The sequence below is a fragment of the Topomyia yanbarensis genome, chromosome 2 (genome assembly GCF_030247195.1).
Source record: "Topomyia yanbarensis strain Yona2022 chromosome 2, ASM3024719v1, whole genome shotgun sequence".
NCBI lineage: Eukaryota > Metazoa > Arthropoda > Insecta > Diptera > Culicidae > Topomyia > Topomyia yanbarensis.
The window spans coordinates 26,171,154-26,193,465 of NC_080671.1; the positions used below are offsets into that span (position 1 = coordinate 26,171,154).

At 37.3% G+C, this 22,312-nt stretch overlaps 1 protein-coding gene across 1 annotated transcript in view; it reads right to left on the reverse strand.

The window, feature by feature from the left end:
• The window catches only part of LOC131678856 (guanine nucleotide-binding protein subunit alpha homolog), an 83,084-nt gene that overhangs the window by 6,722 nt on the left and 54,050 nt on the right, over positions 1-22,312 (reverse strand). Inside the window, exons 2-3 of the mRNA XM_058959266.1 lie at positions 15,372-15,510; positions 15,100-15,308 (exon numbers count right to left, since the gene is read on the reverse strand). Coding sequence (XP_058815249.1) covers positions 15,100-15,308; positions 15,372-15,510 — 348 coding nt within the window. The remainder of the gene's footprint in view (positions 1-15,099; positions 15,309-15,371; positions 15,511-22,312) is intronic.

A 22,312-nucleotide genomic window follows, 5' to 3' on the forward strand; every position in this document is an offset into this window, starting at 1 on the left:
GAACTCGGAATTTAATGAAATTCAATAGCAGTCTATGGGAACGTTGTACCTTTCATTTGAGACAAATTTTGATGAAATCGGTTAACCAGCTCCGAGGAACCGATGTGTTATTTTTGGTCACATACATACATACACACACATACATACACACGCACACACAGATATTTGACGAATTCGACGAACTGAGTCGAATGGTATATGACAGACGGCCCTCCGGGCCCGGATCAGGTTGACGATGTTCAGAGTGATTGCATACCTTTCTGTAGGAGAAAGGCAAAAACGTCAAAGTATTTTTACACTCGCAGTGGTGCAAATTAAACGGGCGCGTAATTTGGCGCTCGGCCTGGTGATGCATGACTGAAAAGTCGCAAAGTGAATTTTAGAAAAGATTCGCAATACTTTCGCGTATTCACTAATAACTTAAAACCAAAGCAACAAAAAGTTCATTTGACAGTCGGTCTGGGCAATGTTGCCAGAACTTCGGTCGAAATTAATTTATTTGCTGTGGTTGAAATAATCACATTTTGTGGTTTTTAACCGTTTAAGTAATGTACAGGTATACAGGAAATTCCTATGTGACCGTACTAGGTTATAACTCAGGAACCGAAAGTCAGATCGGAATGAAATTCAATAGCAGCCAATTGAAGCATCGCACCAATCACTTCATATATAGAAGAATGATGGCAAGATTTCCGGGGCATGAAGACATTCTAGGTGGCCAATGTGATCAAAGTGACTACAGGCCAGCGAATCTAAGTAATTTAACAACCAATTTAATAAGTTTGTCGCACTTGTCAACCAGCAACTCCGAAACAGGATGTCGGATCAGAATTTAATTCAAAAGCAACCTAGCAATACTATCTACCTTGAGTAACCGATGTGCGATTGTTAGCCAAATACGTATGTACATACGCACACACATTCGCCGAACTCGATGAAGTGAGTTGAATGGCACAAGAGTTACGGCTCTCCGGACCTCTGTTGAAAAGTCGATTGTGAGAGTGATTGCATAATTTTTCTATAGGAGAAGGGCAAAAAGGTTTATTTGGGAAATTTATGGTGTGAACGTATTCTTTTATTTATAACTCCAAAACCAATACTTCGTTAAAATGACAATCGGTAGCAATCAATGTGAATACTATACCCTTCATTTAAGACTAAGATTGTGAGAATCGATTCAGCAATATATGAGAAACAGGTGCGACTCTAATTTCAGAATTTGGCCCTTTCTTCGGACCTTCTGGAAGCCTCGATGGTTCCCAAAGTGGTCATAGAGACTTTGATTTGCAATCAGGACCAACAATTTCAAACAATGTAAAATTCATTTCAATTAGTTTTGCATCATTTAGGTGTAATGATTATACCGGTTTATATGGGAATTTCGCATGTGACCTCATTCTTCAACCCGTAACACAGGAACCAGAACTCCGATTCCAATAGAATTTAAGAGCAGTTAATAGGGATGCAGTAGCTCTCATTTGAGACTAAATTTGAGAAAATTGAGACAGACATTTCTAAGAAGCAGATGTGAATTAAATTCAGGAACTTTGTCATTTTCCCGAAGTTTCCGGTTCCGCCGAAGGTGTCCAAATTGGTCAACGAGAGTTTGATTGGACATCAGTGAGCTGAAACTACAACTCCAAATAATTTAGGCCACACTTTATGAAGTTTTGCATCTTTTAGATAACAAGCTGATGCCGATTTATATGGGAATTTCATGCTTGACCGCACTCTTTACCCCGTAACTCCGGAACCGGAAGTCAGAATTAAATAAAATTCAATAGCAGCCTATCGGTTATACCTTTCATTTGAGACTAAGTTTGATAAAATCGGTTCAGCCATCTCCGAGGAACCGATGAGCATATTTTTGGTCACATACATACATACACACATACATACGAACGCACACACAGACATTAGCCGAATTCGACGAACTGAGTCGAATGGTATTAGAGACTCAGCCCTGCGGGCCTCGGTTAAAAAAACCGGTTTTCAGAGTGATTGCATAGCATTTCCATAGGAGAAAGGCAAAATAAGAAAAACTTCGCAAGCTTGTGTAGATTTCAGTCAAAGTATGAGTTAAGCGCAGAATGGCATTTTGTTGTAGCATCACATGGAAAAGGACCCTGTGATGCTATTGGTAGCACTCTCAAGCGAATGGCAAAAAGAGCCAGTCTTGCTCGCGACTATGGAAATACCATAACAACTCCCCGAGAGTTATATAACTAGACAGTTGAACAAAGTGATAAAAATATCACAAAATTAATTTTCTGCTACATGTTCACTGAAGAGTACAACAAAATGTCAGAAGAACTTGAAGAGCTGTATAATAACTCCAAAACAATATCTGGAACACAAAAATTCCCCAGTTTTGTGCCTATTTCTGGTGGCGAAGTAGAGACGAAAAGGAATTCTAATCCAGAAGATGAACCAAAAATATTTTCCTTGTATAAACACAATACAAAATAGTATGCATAAAGATAATTTTAAGACAAATGTTATATATAAAAATGTAAAATTCAATACATAATGTTGTGGTGGTTATTTCATTCTCTGATTCTTCCTCAGCACTAAACAAGAAAATAAAGAAGTAATAATGGAATATTCGTTTAATGACATAAACTCTTTTTAATGGGATTCTTGATTAAGAGGTTACATACCTTTTTGGGATAAAAATGTCAAGAAAGTTTGAATTTACGTAAAGGCATAAATCAATAATTTCATTACATCAAACTTATAGTATTTTGGTAGTACATTTTTTTATTTAAGACGTTTGCGGTGATCACGATTTAAGACCAATAGATCATTTAAAATCTCAAAACTCAAAAAATTTCATCTAAAATCTCAAAATTCAAAAAATAGTATATGAGTATTCCTAGTACCTTAACGATTAGTTGAATAAATAATATTTTTCCGGCATTGGAGAACGTTTTTAGTAAAAATCGCTGTTTTAAGCTCTAAAAACTGTAATAAAAAAAATCTTATCCATGAAACAAAAATTTATGAATAAAAAAGGAATCGTTAAGGTACGAGAAAAAATAAATTAATTGAATAAAAAAATAAGAAAATCGATTCAGTAGTTTTTCGGCAATCGTGATTACGGAAAAAACCATTTTTAGTAAAACGACATGTCGAGATAATCGAGTTTAAAATTTCAAATTACCACTGCTCTTGGTAGACGAAGCGCGCTTGGAAGCGCTTCCACTTTCGATCTATTTCTCGGATCTCTATAAAACATTGGGAAAACATTCTCAAGGAGTTGTACTTTCAGATAAAGTAATAAAATCGATTTTATAAAAAATGAAAAAGTACCCCTTAATAAAAATATACTTTGTTGCTAAATTAGACAACATCTTCTCACAAACCAAGTTTTATTGGAGTCTGAGATGATTATGGCTTTCATTGATTTAGTTTTAGATAAAAATACACTGAAGAAAAAAAAATAGTTTGGTTAAGGAAGTTTTTTTCAAATAACTTTTTTTCTTTAAAAGTGCCCAACATAATACCTATCTTGGAACAAAATTTCATCCAAATCAAAAATGGTTTTTTTGTAAACCGACTTTAAATTTTTAAAATCGACTTTTTAAATGTAGGAGTCAATGAAGAATTTTTTCAATATTTTTATTCAAAAATTTGACTAATTTTGTGAAAATCACTCCTACAACATTTTTTGTAGGACTTTTAGACTATAGCCATTTGAAAGAAATGTGTAAAAAATTTGGCCCTTTTCAAAGACGGTCTAGATTTTTTTGGAAAAACAAAGTATGCAAAGTGGCTTTTTGTGACAAAGTCTTTATGTATAGAAAGCTTCTTAAAAATCTGCCTACTCTGAATACGATTTAGCGCGAAATTCGTCCATATCACTAGAGTTCCCATTCATGTCGTCATGATTGGTATAACTGAATGTGTGTACCCACATTGCTAGAATGGAGGGTAAAGATTTCCGGAAGTGACCGATTCATGATCGCGCGCGTTTGCTGGTTCGCGTTTGAGACCGCGTTTGTAACTTTGTGAATACTATAACATTCATATAATTACCGGTGTATTATAAAGTTTGCGCGATCGCGGGCATAGGTGTGCGCAGATGATCGCGAAGGGCTTCAGCCTTCGTATGTGAACGTGTTTGTCGCGTGTGCTCGAGTGTATGTTGCTTTGCTTGAAAAAAAAAATCGATTTCGTAACCCTGTGGCCAATCACATATTCACGTGTTTTTGGATAGCCACGCGGACCTTCGTTCTGATATTTAGTTTTCGGTGGATCACATTCTGACAGGAGTGAGTTACCCCATGTCCCCTGTAATGTCGCCATAGAACGTGTTGTCTAGGGGATATGAGAGCTTTTTTTAATTAGTCCAATTGAAGGCATGTACCTAGACTGCTGGTATCGGAAATAGACTTCCGGAAGTGACCGATTCACGATCGCGCGAGCGCAGGAGTTTGTAGGTTCACGCTTGAGACTATGTTTGAAAATTTATTATATATTATATATATGTGCTTTTAGATGATTGCGCGGACCGCGAATCTTCTACTTAATGTTTAATGTACGGATTCAGATGCCACAAGAGAGTGATTGCTCCCATTTATCTACACAGAAATTTTTTTTTGTAATTTTAAGTTTATTTTCATGCACATATTTGGAGCATGTATATAAATTTAAAACTAAGTTCCTCCACAAACACACACGACTTGTCGTGCTTTCTTCAACGAATTCTATTATAATTTTACACGAGGATTGAAAATTACAGTTTCTTTAAACGGAAAACCAATGCGCTCCTTATGTATTTTACTCGAATACTGCTGTAAAATGAATGACATGTAATATTACACGAATGAAAGTGTAAACTTGTATGCTGTTTGATGCTCCAATTGATTCTAACGTAATTTTCAATCAAATTTTTGATTCAATCGTTGTATGTTTACATTCGTATTGATTTACATGTCGTTTAAATTTTATTATTTTTTTGTGTATAGAGTTCCCGGTCATGCCGCCATGAAACATGTTGTCCAGTGGATATGAGCGACATTTTTCGATTGGTCTAACTGAAGCCATAAGGCTGCTAGAATCCAGGATAGAGACTTCCGGGCGGGACTGATTCATGATCGCGCAGGCGGTAGGTTAATGCTTGAGACCGCGTTTGTAAATTTGTATGTGTTAAAACGTTCACTTAATTACCGGGGTGTTTTAATGTTAGCAACATAGCGGGCGCAAGGATGTGTGGATGATTGCAATTGAATGTTCGCGTTTGTGACCAGGTTTGTGTTATCGCGAAAGTCACGAGCGTTTGTACGTTTAGAATGGGAGAGATGGCTAGTGTATATGAGAGAATATGCAATTTATTGTGCTAGTGAGTGTTAGTAAGAATCTGATTTAAGATATAGTAATAAAAGAAAAATAAGTCAAGCAAGATAGATGGAGGCAGAACACAAATATAGAATACTTTGAGTTCACACGGATAATGTTAGGGCAGAGTAAGTATAAAAAGTGGAAGAATATAGATTTTCTACACCATTCAATAGTATTGAGTAAATGAAAATATATTAACTACAGAAAGAAATAGATATTATAAGCATCTAAACTACTTTTTTTCCACGCGAACCACGATTGAATTTCTTCAAAAATTACGTGTTTCAGTTTATTATGTTGGGCTAGTTGAGCATGAAATATGAAATTTTCCGGGATCCCGGGAATATGGAAAAAAATAAAAAGTGGATCATTTTCTTGAAAACAAAAGGTAAAATTGAAAAGTTTCCATACCCGTTTGATTGCATTGTTTGATTGCGTTTGTCTTAAAAGCAGTTGTCAGATGATGTCGATTGGGTGGAGTACACATCACTGAATCATTTGATAACTCGTCACTCAGTTTGCATAACATCAGCTTCTTCTAAAAAAAATTCTTGGGTATATGTACAACTTATATTTGGTAATTAGGATTATAATTGGGACGATATACTAAACGCAGTTGCTGGAGTTACTGTCCAAAATTGGAATGCGTATCAGAACATTTCGATGGAATGTTAACTTAATGCAAAGCACCTTCTTTGGTAATCTTGAATGAAATGATTGAGCTGCTTCAAGGTAGTGTGCAATTATTTTCGATCAAATTAGAAAACATGATATATGAAATCCATTTCCGTCACATTAGGATCAGCATCATTGCGAATTAAGTATGAATCAAAATTAAGCAGATAATGGACTAAATGTGCAGCGATGTGTGTAGACTTCACCATCGATTTCCTGTTACGAGCGAGTATCTGTCAGAATCTGAATTCCTTGATCTTAAGGTCCTTCAAAAATCCAGCGACATGCAAAGAGTTTGAATGCGAATGATATGACATGACGGATACAGCATTCTGTATTACTTTTTATACATCCAAAAATTTAAATATCCGGGCATGCAAAATTCACGATAAAGCAGATATTACAGTTCTGGTAAAACAAATTATACGAAGTATGCATTCGATGAATCGACCAAATTTCTGCAGATGTTCTAGAAATTTCTGCAGATGTTCTAGAAACATTTCTTATTTTAAATAGCGTTTGAGTTAAGCACAATACCTCTACAAACAATTTTTAAAACAAACAGTGATTGATTTTTTGAGAAATTAACACTATTTCCATAACTAATTTGTGTTTGCAGGCCCTTTCATTTAAGATCTAACTATTAAAATGAACTGTTAAAAGAACTGTTAAAAAATCTGATCAATCGGCTCATCGGTTGCAGAGATATCTTGCGCCCCGCTAACGCTACTGTAAGGAAATGCTTCGGAACAAAGGCCGGCAAATGCATCAATTTTTGCATGAAAACACGCACATTCTTTAGCAGTGACTTGAGTGGCTTGGACTATATACTTGAAAAAATCACAACAAAAATATCTGCGAGCTTAAGCTATATATTTCAGTGATCTGCAAATCAGTTGAAAAAACATAATTAGCAAACACTACGCACACCAAATGTTTACCGGTCAAAATATTTCCTACAGAATTTCATTTGCAGAACCTAAGCCTTTTGGAATAAACTAAAAATCTTTTTCCCGGGATTCCCGAATCCCGGGAATGAGAAAACATAATTTCCCGGGAATCGGGAATCCCGGGAAATCCAAAAATTCCGGGATTCCCGGGAAATAAATTTCCGGGATGGAAGCTCTACTGAACAGCATGTTTAACAAAAAGGGTTTCATCCATAAGAGATTGTCGTCCCTGTTTCTGGAAGCAGCGAATCCGATTCGTTATAAACGAGTGTTACTCACCATCCTCACGAACCAGACTGACAGTTCGAGCGAGTTAAGAGATAAAAATACCCACCTTCAGTCTGATATTCTCTTATAGATGACAGTCCATTAATCCGAATTGAATAAATCGATCACTATGCCCAAGATCAAATGAGTCTTCGACTAGCTGAACGAATATGCCCCCCATCGCAAGTAGAAACACCCATACCAGCTGTCCGCCAAAACACTCGATCTAATGATTATGCGTCACGAAATCAGAGATCAAAGAACCAGCATTCGCTCGGATCTCTCACTCTTATCCACCACCCAAGAGCATGCGCTCTGAGGATCATCATCGAAGCCCAGAGAGGATAACAAGCGTTTGTACGTTTGTACCTATATGAGCATAGACGGAGTATAATATAGAGATATAGTAATAAAAGGAATCGTAACATGCCAAATAAAGAAAAAAAGATGCAAAGAGATTGATTGGAAGCAGGCATGCACAAGAACGGTGCTACTCCGTGTCCTATTCCTGTACACTAGCTCATAATGTGTCAGAGCTAAATTCATTGAGCTAGTGCTTGTGCAGGTTCCCTATAAGCTAGAGTTAGCAAGTAGCACGAGCACCGATGAGCGAGAGCTCTCGCTAGCATGGTATACACGCCACCGAAAAACTACCTAAAATTGAGTACCGTAAACCGGGGTGACATTGATCGCTTTTCGATATAATGATTACATATTTTTAGACGCAACACATTTTTTTCAATTTTAATATTTTTAATCCATGTACTGATGTATGGAGAACAAGATTGGATGGTTTTATCTAAAATTCTCCGCTTACAGGTATTTTTCCAAAAATGACATTAAGTTATTGATGTCAATGTAACCGAAATTCGTATAATTTGTGTCAAACTAGAATAAAAGATTCTGAAAACCTTTAAAACTGCTAAAATTGTTTGATTTCAGTGCTTTATCATTGTACAAAACGTTTCACCCATTTTAACACGTTGGACTATTGAACAATAAAAAATATTGCGAATTTTAGCTTGAAATAATTTGAAACTAGTTTAACAAAAAAATATATTTAAAATAAGCAAACTCTTAAAAATAATTTTGACACATCCAACTCTAAAGGAAAATGAAAACTCGCTTGTAATTCATTACTCTTGCTCAAATCTGAGATTTATTTGTTTTATAAAAAATAGACACTTTATGAAGCTTCGTAAAAGTAAGGTGAAGTCAAATTTCGGCTTTTTGTAGTTTTTTTTTCGAGAGTTGTCCTACTGGAGCTGTAGAGCTAGGTTCTCGGAAGGGCTCCCCGTCAGAATTACATACTACAATTTGCAGACGAGACAGGCAATGTCGCCCAATAAAAGACTGCATTAGGCCAATTGTAGCGGGCCGTGATTCTGAATGTGATATTCATTGTACGGTTCAGGTATGTGCGGACGTAGGGACTCGCGATCGCATATATCATCGCGAAGGGTTCGAGCATTTGTACGTTAACGTGTTCGATCGCGTGTGCGTTTGTATGTCGCGTGTGCTAACGTGTATGAACTTCGCGTGTATAAATTCTATTTCATAACCGTGTGCCTTTCGCATATTCGCGTGTGATCTAGAATGATCGCGCGCGGACCGTGAATCTGATACTTAATTTTTTGTGTGCGGTTCAGATTCCAGAAGAAAATGGGTTCTTACATATCATTAGACTTCCCATTCATGTCGCCGTAGAACGCGTGGTCTAGTGGATATGAGCTTTATTTTTTTTGATTGGTCCAACTGAATGTATGGACCTAAATTGCTACAATGAAGGCTAAAGATTTCCGAACGTGACCGATTCATGATAGCGCGCGTTTGCGGGTTCGCGTTTGAGACCGCGTTTGTAACTTCGTAAGTATTAAAACGTTCACACAATTGTCGGAGTGTTATCAAGTTTACGCGATCGCGGGCATAGGTGTGTGTAGATGATCGCGAAGGGCTTAAGCGTTCGTATGTTGACGTGTTTGTCGCGTGTGCTCGCGTGTATGTGACTTCGCGCGCATAAATTCGATTTTGAAACCCTGCGGCCATTCATATATTTGCGGACCGTCATTCTGATCTTTAGCTTTCAGTGTACGGATCACATTCTGACAGGGAGAGAGTTACCCCATATCACTAGAGTTTCCGGTCATGTCGCCATGGAACGTTTTGTTTAGTGGATATGGGAGTTATATTTTTTACCATTTTTTTGTTAACCATTTTTGTTAACGACCTATTGAGTCAATTTGTCAACAGTTTTTACGGCATTTAGTTAGCAAAGGACTGGAAGGTGAAGTATGTTTTTCAATATTTAGAGCCATAGTACTCAAGGGAGAGCAAGGTGTGTAAGAAAGAAAGTTTAGAAAAGCGTGGACTGACTCCTACGGTAGCAGACAAAGGGTTAAGTCGCCGGTGAGCTCTAAGCTTGCATATATGATCCTTCCACGCTTTTCTAAACTTCTCCCTTCAACACCTTGCTCTCCCTTGAGTACTATGGCTCTAAATATTGAAAAATATACTTCACCTTCCAGTCCCTTGCTAATTAAATGCCGTAAAAACTGTTGACGATGTGGGAGTTATTTTTCAATTTTATTATTTTTTATTAATTAACAAGGACCTAGATTGATGGTACCGAGGATAGAGTTTTCCGGACGATCCCGATTCATGATGGCGCGAGCGCGGGAGTTTGTAGGTTGACGCTTGAGATCGTGTTGCTAAGTTTATGAGTGCTAAGATTTTCACCTTATCACCGGGGTGTAATCATGTTTGCGAGTTCGTGGGCGTAGGTTGCTTGGAAAATCGCGAGGGGCTCTAACGTTTGTGCGCTGACGTGATTTTGTAACGTGTGTTCTTGAATTGTCACGCGAACCGTGAGTCTGATATTAAATTTTCGGTGCGCGGTTAGAATTCTGGCAGAGAGTGGGATCGTTTATATCGATAGAGTTCCCGGTCATGTCGCCATGAGACGTGTTGTGTAATAGGTTTGGGCGTATTTTCTTAATTGGTCCAGCTGAAGGCATGGACCTAGGCTTCTAGGATCAAAAATAGACTTCCGGACGTGATCGATTCGCAATCGCGTGCGCGAGGGTATTTTTGTAGGTTCCCGCTTGAGACCGCGTTTGAGAATGTGTGAGTGTTAAGACGTTCACTATCACCATCTTTGCTGACCCAGCTGAAGGCGGGTGTAGAATGGCAGTATAGGACTCGAAAAGAAGAAATAAAGGACAATATATGAGAGACGTAATAGATTAGATATGTACAAGATACAGCTGAATTTATGATCATCACATGAAAGACATACATTAGTACTTCAAACTCTACTAATACTTGAATAGCCAACCACCACACATAGCACATCCTTTCTTTTTTTATGTCGCTAGCCGTGCATTGAAGAATGCCTAAAACTCTGAACTAGGCCCCGTCGAGTCCAGTCCGTCATCTGTCCGTCTCGTCCTGTCGTGTCTGGGGCTTCCAGGATACATGCATTCACCAGACGCGACTAGCTTATGTCAGCTTAATTGTGCACTGGTTTCGTAGAATCGAGGCGATCATCGAAATGATAGATCCTACGAGTGAGTGCACTTGGCCCAGTCACCTGTCGAGCATTTGTATATTTGCGAGTTTGAATGTTTACGTGTGTATGGGAAGTGTTGTGTGTTGAGATATGTGTGTTACCTGTAAATAATAAGTTAATACAAATAATATTTAATGTGTCAAAATAAGACATGTGCAATATGCTACTTGCAGTTTTTGGTCGTTCCTACTTATCTGATTCAATTGAGTATGAGAGTACATCTCAATTCTTCTAAAACCTGGCGACGTCTGATGGTAGCGAATAGTCATTGTTGGCAGCAATGTTACCCTTTTTTGATGAATGAACTCGGAGAGGTCATCATAGGAATGTGACGCATGAGACCGAAAATAAATAAAACAAAATGAAATAAAGAGAAGAGTTAGTATTATTATTGAGTATTATTTGAACAACACACATGTAACATGCAATAAAACTACTTGGAATCGTCTAAATGCCAGAAAATGATATATATTTACTATTAACGACAATTGCATTCCGTTAAAAGTTTCTCATGCTATGCTGACCGGGAATGGATGATTGATGTGCGTCGGTAAATTAATCGTACCTTCATTTATCCAATCTGAATGAGTCGAATCGAATGTACGAATTGAACACTGGTAAAAAGTGATCCAAAGAAGGATTACCCACTATTCTATCATATAAGCCAGTTCTGCATCCATTCCCTGACCTATATGTCACAAATACTCAGACGAACACATACACAGATAGGCATACGACTAGCACATAACAATTTTATACTAGTACTAAAAACTACAATTAATACAACACAACACAACTAATAGGGTTCAACTGTTATTTTTTTAATGCGCCTGTGCACGTTGACGAGGTCGACCGATAAATCGACACACAATGACTCCCACTGCGAGCCGTGCTCAAAAAGACAGCCGTTAAGCTGTTGAACAATGTCTGCAAACACAGCCCACAGAAAAAGTCAATCCACGGCGACCCGCCAATCGGCCACGCCAGTGTGCACTGTGACATAAGCCCTCTCGATCTCCTCGATGCACCACTATCGAGGCGTAATGCAATAACCATCTTAAAGCAGGTGTCTGCTCAAATATGCTTGAAGATGTTTGCAATACCGTCAAACCCGTCAACCTAGGAGAGGGAATAAAACACAAGTAGCTATATAGGCTCAACGCTCTAGGTACCTACATAAATATTATGAGAAGCGCGCATGTGGCTCTAATTTTTCTGGACATCTTTTAACATTTTCTAATAATTTTACTAAATAAGTAACAAAAATCCAGTGTAATGTAACGTATCCAAATGCAGTTAAAAGAATAGAGAAAACTACAATTTCCATGGTATTACATTCAAATAACCTTAAGATATAAAAATCCAAAAAATATACCTACAAAACAGATTTTACGTGTGTCATAAATTGTCTTTCAAACTCCGCCAATGGCACTGCAAGTTTGTTCTATCTAGACATAGAATTGCTTAACTTATTGAAAACATATTCCTTGTACAACAACAAATTTTGTGATAAGTTAAAAAATGTATTGTTCTTGAATCATACGCGATTCTAGTGCTGTACCCATGCACATCACTTCTTTGTTCAATTCGATCTTATAAATATCGAGACAGTTTTCCATTTACAATTTAAAAAAATTAACAGCATTATCAAGTAACAAATGTTTTGCTTCACAACGAGCCATTGTAATGCATCCAGCATGAAATCGGAGGAAGTGTATCTGTTATTTTTTTAATCATTTGGATACGATTCATCATGATGGTTTCTACTCTTTAGTGGTTACCGTAAGTCGCCATCTTGGATTCCAAATCGTCAATTTCCGATGTCCGCTGACCAACCTCTTTCGAATGACATCCATATTGATGATGGTTCTCACTATTTTGTGGGAACCGGAAGTCTCCATCTTGCACTATGACACCAATAAACAATTTCCGCTAGCAACTGACTTGTACGGGTCCTATATCTCACGATTTCTAGGGCATCGAAAAATTACCTAAAATTTCATCACCCACAAGTCCGACTAACAAAATATTCTGAGCGTCTGTTATGAACTTATGTACTATTGTACCTGTACTTATGTACTGCGCCCTGAAAATTGTGTCGAACCATTTTGGCACTAAATAATATTTTAATACCCACTTTTGTCTGAGCTTGTAACATTTATCTATTTCTGATCTAACAGAATATCGTGCCACTTTAAAATCCTACCAATTCATATTGATTTTCCGTACAAAAATCAGAATGATCTGCAGCATGACAACATCAAATCGAGCTTGCTAAGGTAGTAATTAGTTTTCATATTACTATTTATGATATAAATTAGTCATTGGAGAGGCGTGTCAAGTTCCTCTCATCAGAATCCGACACTAACTTAGTGACAGGACTAAGTTAGCACCGGATTGACGCTAGCTTCAAAAACGAAAACACTGTTTGTGTTTCTGAGGAAACTCCTAGTCCTGCGTCATGTCTAGCGTGAAAAGGAGTTCTGATTGAGCTGATTTGAATTATTGGAACCGAAGCTTGATTTGCTTTTTTTTTGTTGGAGACAAACCACTGCGACCAGTATTTAGATCTATTGTGGTATTGGTTTGGCTTAGCAAGCCAATGCGATTTACATTCCTTACTGGAGAAAACTTAGGTAAAAACTATAGGCTAAACCAAGTTACAGTTCCAATAATTCTCCTTAGCTTAATTAGAACTTCTTTTCTTGCGGGACATCACGCAGGACTAGTAGTTTTCTCAAAAACACAAACAGTGTTTTCGTTTTTGGAGCTAGTGTCAATCTGGTGCTTGCTTAGTTCTGTCCCTAGGTTAGTGTAAGATTCTAATGAGAGGAACTCGAAACGCTTCTCCAATAAATAATTTACTTATATGTGCCCTTTACTCGTAAAATGCGCAATGTTGTTTTAAAACAACATTTCGAAAACCATCTCAAAATTATCATAGTAACGTATTAAAACTGTTAGACAATTTTCAGAAAATTGCTTTGCGCCTTTAAGGGTTAAAATTAGTTAAGAAAAAATAGTTTTACCTAAATTTTCTCCACGAATGAGAAATACAGCTTAGTGTATTTATGATATATTATATTCAGCGAACAGAGTTGAAATAGCTGAAAAACAGACTAATAACTTAACTAAATGTAAAGACTCATTCCTGATTCTTTCAAATCAGGTCGGGTTGGACTCCTTTCACTCTCCCACAATGTGGAGTTACGATCGCATTCGAATTCACCACAATCTAATCTTCTATCGCGAAAAAAAGCAAATGCCTTCATATATCGTCGATCTCGTGCTTCCTCGCTACATACAATGCATCGAAAGATCGGTTCACAATCCTAATGTCCAAATTGTATAGTTTTTTCACGTTTCAAGTCGAAAATTGTTTTGTATGAAGCAAGGTAACACTCGGACGACGATTTACTGCCGATATAATTCGTGCAATTGTAATGCTTCGGAGCAATCAATGTTGCATTCTACTGTACTTCGGCCGGCTGGTTGTACGGACTTGTTGTATTTATTTATTGGTAGATATTTTTACAGCTCAGCTCGCTTTACACTTGACGGTCTGGCCGAGTGTAAATATTTGCTGTTGGCCGGGTTGGTGTTATTGGAGGAAAACAATAAGCCGCCATCCTTCCTGTAGTGCAGCGCATCGAATCGAATGGATGTGTGGGAATTGTCTGGAGCTGTTGATCGTTTGTGGGTCAAGGGTGCTTGGAAAACCTTCACCCGATATGATCTAGCTCAAGGAAGACAAAAATAAGATAAACTGAAAATCGACGACATATTGAACCGATTCGAATTCGACACTGTGGCTCAATTAAGTGAATCGACGCGCACTCGGGTTACAACCGGAAAATGCGCCGTAATTCAGATTCGATGTAATTAATGTCTTGTTTGCTTAACAGCGAGGAAAGGGAATGGTTACAGAGCCGACGGAAAGTTGCTCTAAATAATTACAATCATATATACCAATCGTTTCACGTTATTCAATATTATTTGTAGTTGCGTCGCAGTCAGTCATCAACACACAGTTGGATGCTGTCAACTACCCCTGATTTCCTGCTGAAACCCGATTCCAGCGCGTGTGCTCTCTGTTTTAGAATTTCAAATTTGAATCACTTCAAAGCAATTAGTCAGTTGATTATTGTTATTTACTACAAACGAGAGTAGCTTAGGGAATATATTTCTGTTGTTTTTGTTATTTCCACGCCTTCCTGATGAAACTGCTATCATATTTATCCCATTTTATTAGCTGTTTGGCTGAATGCCAATGCGGAAGACAGGAATGGTACTTACAATCTGAAACTCTCTCCGTCGGTCGTACGCCTGCTGTATCGCTCCATCCTGCCACAGCCTTCGGATGACCGGCACATATTGATGGAACTGTTCAACACCCAGCGACGAATCACTGCGGAACAGGATCGCCTGGTTCGCATCCAGCTGGGACTTCAGGTCTTCCCATGGTATATCTAGCTTATCCCTAGCGTCGCACAGCACTTGCATGCCTGTAATGTAATGGACATGGTTTCAGCAATCGACACAGGTGCCGATAAATAATTTTGTCTTACCTTTGACTAAATTTTGGTAGATCACATGTTGATACTCTCGAATTAGCTCGGGCTCGAAATTGATCCCGTGAATAATCCGCATCTGCTTGAGAAAGGTGGACTTCCCGGACTCGCCTGCACCGAGCAGCAGCAGTTTAACCTGCCGAAAGATAAAATAAACATGTTTTTATGTGTTACTGGTGCACATCCTTTTCGGTGTTATTTTTTGTCGTCGCTGTTGTTGTTGTAAGGTTATTGTTTCAGTTGAGATTGTAAAATTCAGTAAAAGAAGAAAGATTGTTTAGCTCTCTTCAACCGTTCCCCTAGCAATATTTCTCGGGAAGAAAAACAACGGTGGAAAATATACTATCCAGAAGAGGAAAGTATCATAGAGAACCAAACCGACCGACCGACCAGGCAGCAACTACGTAAAACAGAGCCATAAAATCTCAACTTAATGGTTTTACTGCCGGTAATCCACCCGGCAGTGGAGTCTAGGAGACAACCGGCCAAAAAACACGAAAGAGTTACATCATAGCTGTACTTTTCCTATCTGTGCGGCGGGTCAGTGTCGAACAAGATGCTCGGATGTGGGTTCCCAAAACTTGTTGTCGGTAAATCTCCCCTGGCTGGTCGCCGGGTGCCGTACAGATTTATTTTTCTTGCAGTATCTTTTTATTCGCACGTTAGTTTACTGTCTGCCATACCCTTTCTTTTTCATTCGATTTCCCACCGGCAGTATTCGGGATAACATAAGGAGGACAACAAGTTGAGCTGTAAAATCAGACACATATTGGCTGTTTTTTAGATTTTTTACCAGACTAACTTTTTACTTGGAAATCTTGTGCGGAGATACAGATTCCGCAGAACACTCTTTTGATGGGCGGGCTTTAAATCTACGATCTGAACGGAGATAGATGCATGAAATGGCCATACTCGTACTGAGTTGCTTCCGGAATTGTTTCTGTATTTTTAAAAATTCATAAGACTGAACGACAGTATCACGGGGATATAAGAAAAATTTGGGTCACGATTACTAAAACTACTTATTCCCCAAAAATGTTTCTGAATCAACGGAACTGGAGATTAGGGTGATTATGTTTATAGGATTCAATTAGGTAGTTAATTCATTTATTTCTCGCCCTCTAACCAAGAGAATGCGCCTCATTAGTAGGGTAGCTAGAAGTTTTGTTGGGGTGGGTTGTTGAAAATAATCGATTTTTTTAAAAATTGTTCAAATTAGGATCAGTTTTGATATAATATAAGAATTCAGAAGTAAAAACAGCCTAGCAATTATCCAAGTCTGAAACATCCAACAAACCCGAAGCATAAAGAACCCCCATAGCATCATGGGCGCAGAATTAAAAAAATTCCTGAAAAGTATCTTGTATGGCAAGCTATATGTTCTTGTGGGTTGAAATCTCAGACAATTGTGAAAACATTGTCTCAAAAAACGATTATTACCTTTTTAATTTCGATTATAGAGGTTTTAACCTTAAGGTAATTCGCTTCATCGGGTTGGAAAAAAACACTTAAGCAAATCTCTAACTCTATGTGCGGGGTTGGGAATCGAACCCAGGTGAGCTGCGTACAAGACAATCGATTTTTCAACTACGCTATGCTCGTCCCTTCTAGCCAGATTTAGCTAGCAGCCAGTATGCTAAGGTATGGAAAAGAATCTAGCTATCGAGGGATTCCATGAGAAACCAGCCGACCGCAAAATATGACCATCGTCGATTCGAACGAAACTTTGCAGGTGTGTTCGCTGTATGAATCTCCATGATATTCTCTGGCAATTGGAATATTTTGATACAAGAGTCATTTTTCAAAAGGGCGTAAACGTTTCTACGTGTATGTATTTCAAATTTTTTTTGTTCGATTACTGTATTTTATACAGCAAAACTATCTGAGAACAAGTTACAGGGAATGAATACTTCTGTCCAAAAAAATATACACTGAAAAAAATGTTGTGTCATTTTTCAAAAAAACAAAAATTTATGATAAATTTTTTTTGCGAAAGCAAAGCAACCAAAATATATTTCAACCATAGGGTCTGTTGATTAAACTATATAGCTGGATCATATGTTGGTTGTTTTCATGTAACTTTACAATGTTTCACAATATCGTCTTGGTGTCAAAGGGAAAGTTGCAGGAAAGTTTACTGGCCTTTTGAAAAACCTATTATTGTTGATGGAGAAATGCGACTAACTTATGAAAAGGTCGTAATAAAACAAAATAATTGTGTTGTTAAAACAAAAGTAAAAATATCTCGAGAACTACTACATTTTAGAAAATTTTTGTTAAGAGCATTTCGATTTCAAATGGCGTTTAGAATCATATTCAAAAAGAAAATTGTATTTTTGACTGCAAATAGTAAGAATTATAAAAAATGTCAAAAGTTGTTAGGAAAACTTTTTTATTGAAAGCTTCTTCAGGATCCAAATACACTAAAAAGTTGCTTTTACGTCTTTAAAACGATAAACATTAAATTTTTGACATTTTTTGATGGGGTAACACGAATAACTTTTAAAAAGAGCATAATTACAGGAATTAATTGTTTTTGAAGGAGCAAAATTTCAAATATCTCGAAAACTATCGCATTTTGGAAGATTTTTGTTAAATGCATTTTGATTTTAAATGGTGCTTAGAATTATATTCTGTAATAGAATTACAATTTTGTATATCTATTAGTATGAAATTTAAAAACATGTACGAAGTTATTGTTAGGAAAACTTTTTTACCGATTTTTTCTCCATCATGCAATCACATTCAAAATGTTTCTTTTCTCTTTAGGTTTTTGGTAACAAAATATAAAAAATTTAAAAAATGGGTTTTTTCGCAATTTAAATTTTGCATCATAAATTTTTGTTTTTTTGAAAAATGACAACATTTTTTTCAGTGTATATTTTTTCAGACAGAAGTATTCATTCCCTGTAACTCGTTCTCAGATAGTTTTGCTGTATAAAATACAGTAATCGAACAAAAAAATTTGAAATTCATACACGTAGAAACGTTTACGCCCTTTTGAAAAGTTGCTCTTGAGTCAAAATAATCTTATTACCTGTGGAAAATATTTAGTCTTGCATGACGGTGAAACGTGTAAAGTTTCATTGGAATTTAAGATGGTCGGTCACGATTTTAAAGATTTTCGGACGGATCTTCGTGGAATTCCTCTATCTGCCTTAACATTCACTGTACCCGTTATAATTTTTCTGAAATTTTTATTTTAGTTATGCTCTCATTTCATCAATATTCGATCGATTTTGATGGAAACAGCTTTAACCCGCAAAAAGGCAAGCGACACAATTAAATCAAAAGTCGCTCGATCATTTGTATTTCAAATTATTAGTCCATTGAAACTAGTGAACTGTAACTAGCCGGGCCTCTGAGACCCCTTGTCTTTTTGAGGGTTAAAATATCTGAAATTTAGTACAGTTTCTGTGTCCCTATCGGCGGTCGAGTCCGTTGATCGGTTCCGGAATTATTCGGAATCCATGTAGGGTGACGGACTAGCTTTGAAGAAACAATTCATAAATGTATGTAGATTTTTTTCAATTGGTCCTTCATATGACAATTTTTCATTGATCCTTCACAATGGACATGAATTGGACCAATCTTGTCCACCGGAAAACTTTTTCGGAAGAACGTTAGAAAAAGTCTATACTTTTCTATTATTCCAGTTCTTTGGACTCATATATTTATATGAAATGCAAAGTTCAAATTATACACTCCTACAGCTCTCTTAACATCGGTATGGCCATTCTGGCACCGGTTCCGGACGGAATCAAATAAAGACATTTGACACCATTTTGAAAACCATTATGGCGGCTTCCGGTAAACACAAAACAGTACAGATCATCATCAATTTGGGTGATAATTGAAAGGGAGTGATCAGTAGACGACCGAAATTAATTATTGACGCCATTTTGAAAGCCCACGATGGCGGCTTTCGGTTACCATGAAACAGTGAAAACCATCATCAACATGGGAGTCAGTAGAAGTAGGGGGTATCTAGCGTCCAAAACCCACAATTCACACGTCCTTACCTTATCTTTCGTTTTAGCGTTATAGTGTCTTCTGCAAAATTGTTGTGTGACATCTAGCGCTTCATTTGATCATTTCATATTAGTTCGGAATATAGTCGCTAGGGTGGCGCCGTTATCAACTTTTTAATGGAACTAGATAGAAAGATGGTATCTACGGCAAAGTCATATGTCAGATAATTATAAGTATATCTTCCGAAGATACCAACTTTATAGATCCTACAGGTTTTGAAATATGGCGCATTTTTGAAAACATAATCTGTAAGTAAAAATTTTGACTAAAAACTTATCTAGCTCAAAACATACAGGACCTATAAAGTTTGCATCTTCAGAAGATGTGTTTAAAATGGTAGGACCTACAACTTTCTTGAGGACATAACATTTCTATCCAGCTTTATTTAAAAGTTGATAACAGCGCCGCCCTAGCGACTGAATTCTGAACTAGTACGATTCCACGATGCCATACAGCCACTCTTCCGAAGACACTATAGCTCTATAACAAAAGACAATAATTGATTCCACGTTTTTTAACTTTCCTACCACAATGTACCGTTTTTCTCTTGATCCTCTATTGCTCGGTCAACTTTCAATGTAGAGACAAGACACTTTCACTGGAATTTTCGAAAAAATATGCTCAATAATATACATTTGTGCATGAAATATATATTAGATAGAAAATAGCCATACATAGCAAGTGCGGGAGCGGCGATTATCATCAGGAACGACGGTTTGGGCCGAAACGTTAACAATCGTCAGCAATCTAACTAAATACAGTATTATATCGAGTTCACTGATATGTGAGCTACAACATAAAATTTACTGATTGCTAATCGATAGACTACTTTTTCTTAAAACCTCGGAAAACGAACGAGAAAACTTGAATTTGTATAAGACTCAATGTGGGGTTAGCCACTTTTGGGCGTACTGGGGTTACCTCCATGGTCAACTTTTACTGCTAATAGCAAAAAATCTAAAAAATATTTTCAAAATTCTTAAATGGCAATACACGTGGATTACTTAGGACTATCAAAAAATGCAAAAACGTCGATTTCGAACAAACACCAGCCATTCGAATATAAATCTACATTGCTTACGGTCCAACTATACGACGTGACCGTTTCATGATTTATCTTGATCTATGATCTTGATCGTCGTTTTGAATTAGATCACAAAACTCAAACAATCGTGATGTTTTCTCATGAACTGTTGCATGGAACTCGGAATGTTATTCATGGATCCATTCATGCCTTGTAAACTTATGATTGGCAATTGTTCCAAATAGTTCCAAACATAAAATACGTTTTTATTTTCATGTCTTAGCTCATGAAATATGCAATTCTGGGCATGATCTTAATATTTTTACGTGAACAATTTCACGGAACTCAGACTGGTATTCATGGATTCGCGAACTGGTTAATGGGTGCTTTTGTATAAGTTTAAAAGGTATTCCTAATAATTTTCACTTTTATGCAACGCTGCCAATGGTCTTGAAATTTAATTTTGTTCCGTGGATTGTTTCATAAAATATAACACAGATGTTTATGTCTAGCTGCTAGCGACCAATCATAGGTAGTAGTAGATATATAAAAACGATGTTTCTAATAGTCCTAACATCACAAGCTTAGCTCGTGATAGCAGTAGCCTTTTACATAGGCTGTCAGTTGCAACATAAGCCATTCATGCCCATGTTGTTTGTGGACAACAATGTTTTTAAACAGCTAAAACTTTTGATTGAGGCAACATTTACTCACAGAAACAAGTAAGGCTAATAAATGTGAATATTGTTTTTCACATGAGTATTAACAGTTACAAGGATCAGCTATAGAACTGAAGTTATTGCAATTAATTTGATTGGTTTCCGATGAAGCAGTGCTGCCAGAGGCAGTTTATGTTGACGACGGAAAATGATTTTTTCATATATCTTTATTATGTTGCAATATTATTGAAAACTGATAAAAGATTTTAACTTAGACTGTAACTGGCTACGTTTTCCACGCAAGTGGACTATTGTAATTATTCTGAAATGGTTAAAACTAATTTTCATAAAAATACGTTCTATTATGTTCCTAATGGGAAAGAAAATGAAAAGCCAGTCCGAGTAGATGTTGTTTTATTTTCTTTTGAGAGTTGTCCTGCTGGAGCTGTGGAGCTAGGGTTCCGAAAAGGCTCTTCGTCAGAAATACTCACTACAACTGCGGATGAGACGAAAAATGTTACCCATTACAACACTGAATAAGACTAATTGCAGCGGGCCGTGATTCTAATTGTGATACTGAGTGTGCGGTGCAGATTTGCACGCATAGGGACTTCACAATCGCATGGGAATGGCCGTTTATTTGTGCGAGCTTGAAAACGCGTTCATCAGATGATAAGTGTTATAGCGTTTACTAAATTTTCGGTGCGTTTTTGTGTTTGTGAAATCTTGGGCGTAGTTGTCCATGGATGATCGCGATTGCATGTTCGTCTTTGTGTATCATCGCGAAAGGCGCGGGTGTTTTTAAGTTAAGGTGTTCGATCGCGTGGGCGTTTGTGTTTCGTGTGTGCCAGCGTGTATGCAGAAATTCGTGTGCATAAATTCAATTTTATAACTATTGTGCATTCGCAAATTCGCGTGTGGTCTTGGATGATCGCGCGGACCGTGAATCTGATACTTTACTTTCGGTGTACGGTTCAGATGCTAGAAGCAGTGGAACGCGTTTCTAGTGGATATGAACGTTATTTTTCTGGTTGGTCCAACTGAAGGCATGGACCTAGGCTGCTAGGACCGAAGGTAAAGATTTCCGGACGTGGCTAATTCATTATCGCGCGAATACAGGCGTTTATATGTTCATGCTTCAGACAGCGTTTATAAGTTTATTAGTGCTAATACATTCACTTAATCACCGGGGGAAGATGATCGTAAAGGGATTAAGCGCTTGT